The sequence below is a fragment of the Artemia sp. Qi Xiang Cuo genome, chromosome 5, assembly GCF_049724085.1.
Source record: "Artemia sp. Qi Xiang Cuo chromosome 5, ASM4972408v1, whole genome shotgun sequence".
NCBI lineage: Eukaryota > Metazoa > Arthropoda > Branchiopoda > Anostraca > Artemiidae > Artemia > Artemia sp. Qi Xiang Cuo.
The window spans coordinates 15,331,452-15,335,532 of NC_142798.1; the positions used below are offsets into that span (position 1 = coordinate 15,331,452).

Below are 4,081 nucleotides of genomic sequence, written 5' to 3' on the forward strand. Positions count from 1 at the left end.
ACTAAGACGAACAAAAAATGCATTGTGCCAAATCGTTCTTTACATAGGTAGCACTATTGGGCTGCCTATGATAAGACGTAATAAGTGAATGCAATATTTAGTCACGTTTATCTTTCTATAAGATTATTTTATTTTAGTTTTCAGTTCAGGATCGCTAAAGTTATTGTGTAAACTGCAAAAGTATTCTTGGTGTCTGAGCAATAATTTTAATTGTTTAATTAAAACTAGAAGAATATTTGAAAAATTTTAAATTAGTTTTGTTTTTTGATAGGTTTTCGATACTTGACAAGTGATTTTTACAGAATTTTTTTAAACATTGACAAAATATGGTCTCAAGCGATAGTATTATAAATTCTGTTCAAGAAGGTGATTTGAATTTTATCAATAATTTCTTAGAAAACGGAGGTGACGCTAACACCTGTGATTCTAATGGAATAACTCTCCTTCATTGGGCTGCTATTAATAACAAGGTAGAGATTGCAAAATCTCTTTTATTGAAGGGTGCTGATTTAAATGCAACTACAGGAACATTATTAAGTACTCCTTTACATTTGGCAGCTAAAGAGAATAATTTAGAAATCATTCAACTTTTAATGGAACATGGAGCTGATATTTTGAAGCCAGATCTAGAAAGTAATACTGCATTACACGTAGCAGCATCCATGGGTTATTCTCCAATCGTTGCATATCTAATAGCAAAAGGAGTGGAACCAAATCTACCAAATAGTAGAAAATTAACTCCACTTATGCTTGCTGTTATCGAAGAGAAAAACACTGAAACATGTCGTTTGCTACTTTCTCTTGGTGCCTCCCCCTATTCTAAGGACATCTATGGTAACACAACCTTGCATTTCGCGTTCAAAAGTAAAAATAATGGCGCAGTGCGCTTGTTCAATTCTGAAGATCTAGATTTTACTATATGTAATGACGAAGGAATCAGTCCCTGGTCACCAGGTGACTGCCAACCTCAGTGGATAAAACGCAAACTTTGGAAACAAATCGTGGATAATTATTACTACGAACATCTTTTTGGACGTTATAAAGTTCCAGACACTATTAAGTTAGTAATGACGATTGGTCTGCCAGCAATCGTACTACCTCTTATTGGTTTGATTTTTCACGCAACTCTTTGTTACTCCTACAAACTATTAGCTTTCTGGAGCTTGGGCATTTTTACAGCATTTATCTTCAACAACTTTATGGTAAAAAGATGGCTAAAATTCATACCTAAATCATTATTTATATGTGTTTTAATGAAAATGACCTTTTTGATTTTTTATCCCCTGCAAATGGGCGTACTATTTATTTTGTTTATTCTTCTCTTACTTATAATTTTAACTTGGTTTTTTTATAAATGTTCCATATCAGACCCAGGTAAAGTCCCAATAATTAAAAAAGAACAAAAGAAAACTATAATAAGCCTGGCAAATGCAAATAAACTTAACAGCAATAATTTTTGTTATTCTTGTTTGATCCAAAGGCCTCTCCGTTCATATCATTGCTGGAAGTGTAAGCATTGCGTAGCGAAATTCGATCATCACTGCGTTTGGTTTGGAAATTGTATAGGTGCCAAAAATCATGCACACTTTATATATTTTCTTACAGTGATTATAGTGTTGGGAACTTGTTATTTGTATGCCTGTATTTCATACTGGGTGGGAGGATGCAATGCAACGGCTTACCCCGCTTTACAATGCAACGGCTTTATCTCTCTAACTGCGCTAATAACAACAATTTTTACCCTTTTCACATTTTTGCTTCTTCTAATTCATCTATTTCAGATACTAATTTTGTCTAAAACAACATATGAGTTATTTAAAATCCGATCCTCATATTCCAGAAAAGTCACCAAAAAAAAATATTTTTTTAACATTGCTCGAAACTGCATTCTTTTCTTTGAGATAGACTGTTTTGGGCTTTTCAAACAGCATTACAAAGACTGGACGAGAATTTACGAAGAACATAAAATAGCCGCAGAGAAAATGGTCTAATGTGCCAATAAATTAAACTGGTAGTCATGTTAACCTTTAGAAACTGTTGATAAAAATTCCCATGGAGGTTTACATTTGTGTCTAAATTTATTTATCAATAGTAAATCTATGTATAGAGAGTGTGCTCTGGCAAAAGAACGTGCCTCGATGGCTCTTTAGCCATCCACAAGCCGATTTTTTGGAAATTCTTATCGCCTCCGTCCGCTAGCTACAGTTAGTGAGTCAGGGCTTCCGCTTCGACCGCCGTCTTGGTTAGCCGTTTGGATCATTACTCTTCCGACTCATTTGCTAATAGTTTTCTTCGTTTCTCCAATTGTGCTTCTTTATCTCATTGGCTTGAATACATTTGCTTCTATTTAAACTTCACACGCTTTGTTTCTAGACCTATCTTCCGAGGACTACCGAACTCTTTTACAGCCTTTCTTTACCGCTTCTCAACTTTTGTGTCACCCGATCTATAGCCTTAGGTCACATTTATTACATTCCAAATTGCTTTTTAGAATTATTCTAGTTTCAATTGATAAATCAGTTTTTTTTTTATTCTTGCAGCTAAAATCTACCAGCATCTACCACCTTTACCAGCATTAGCATCAAATCTTTACCAGCAAACTAATTTTAAAATTTTCAGGTATTTTTCTAGTTGGAATTAAAAAAATTTAAGTTATCACTCGGAAACCGTAAATATTTTTGCAGTTTACGTAATAGCATTAGTAATTCTGTTCAAAATTTTAAGGAATTATTCTAGTTTCAATTGACAATTCAGATGTTTGTCAGTTCTTGTACCTCAAATCTACCTTTTTATCTACCACAAACCTTTACTAGCAAAGAATGAACTCTTTGCTAGTAAATAATATCAATCTAATTGCTAAGTAAATAATATCATTGCTAGTAAATAATATCAATAATATTTGCTAAGTAAATAATATTATTTTGCTAGTAAATAATATCAATAATATCAATGTTAATAATTGAAATATCAATCTGGGTTACAGCGGTAGCTAGCAACCTAGTTAGAGACAATCACGTCCAATGTTAAGAAATATAATAGCCCATATCTTACGATCGGTAATGATTCGATCTTACGATAGTCAGTTTAGGGCAAGTAACTGCGTTGAAGAGACCTAGAACAGAACTTGTTGCCATATATTAATACCATATATATTAATACACATATTAATAATGATTTAGGTATGAATTTCGGCCATCTTTTTACCATAAAGTTCTTGGAGATAAAATGCCCAAGCTCCGAAAGCTAATAGTTTGTAGGAGTAACAAAGAGTTGCGTGAAAAATCAAACCAATAAGAGGTAGTACGATTGCTGGCAGACAAATCGTCATTACTAACTTAATAGTGTCTGGAACTTTATAACGTCCAAAAAGATGTTCGTAGTAATAATTATCCACGATTTGTTGCCAAAGTTTGCGTTTTATCCACTGAGGTTGGTAGTCACCTGGTGACCAGGGACTGATTCCTTCGTCATTACATATAGTAAAATCTAGATCTTCAGAATTGAACAAGCGCACTGCGCCATTATTTTTACTTTTGAACGCGAAATGCAAGGCTGTGTTACCATAGATGTCCTTACAATAGGGGGAGGCACCAAGAGAAAGTAGCAAACGACATGTTTCAGTGTTTTTCTCTTCGATAACAGCACGATTTGTAAAGAATGTAAAGAACGATTTCGATGTAAAGAACGATTTGGCACAATGCATTTTTTTTGGTCTTAGTTTTTGGTCTTAGACAAGGCACTTCGTATCGAAGGAGTTGTCATAGAAACTTCGAAAAAGACTCATTCGATTAGAAATAGGAATGGCTATTGCCCTTTTTAATAGTCGAATATACCAAGATACCAATTTTGTCATAGACATAAAAACAATATTTTCACTCTTGTGGTGGTGGAGGGGGGGATGATATAATTCATCAAATAACGATATCTACTAAGCTTAAATCTTCTGTTTTTTTTTTGATTGTTGTAATCCCTTGTTAAAATATATAAACATATTTTTGCAATTAACAGTTTTTTCCTCTTTACACAATTTAATGTTTTTTCGTACTAAGATATGAGATATTAGAAAGATATTTGATTATTA

The 4,081-nt window shown here is 33.3% G+C and overlaps 1 protein-coding gene across 1 annotated transcript; it reads left to right on the forward strand.

Annotated features, from left to right (window-relative positions):
* Window positions 1-326: 326 nt before the first annotated feature.
* Window positions 327-1,991, forward strand: LOC148951850 (palmitoyltransferase ZDHHC17-like). Its single transcript, XM_089089086.1, has one exon. The coding sequence runs from the start codon at window positions 327-329 to the stop codon at window positions 1,989-1,991; it is 1,665 nt and encodes a 554-aa protein (XP_088945212.1).
* Window positions 1,992-4,081: the final 2,090 nt, after the last annotated feature.

Coding starts and splice junctions, on each gene's coding strand:
- LOC148951850 (XM_089089086.1), top strand. CDS start 327: ATGGTCTCAAGCGATAGTATTATAAATTCTGTTCAAGAAGGTGATTTG.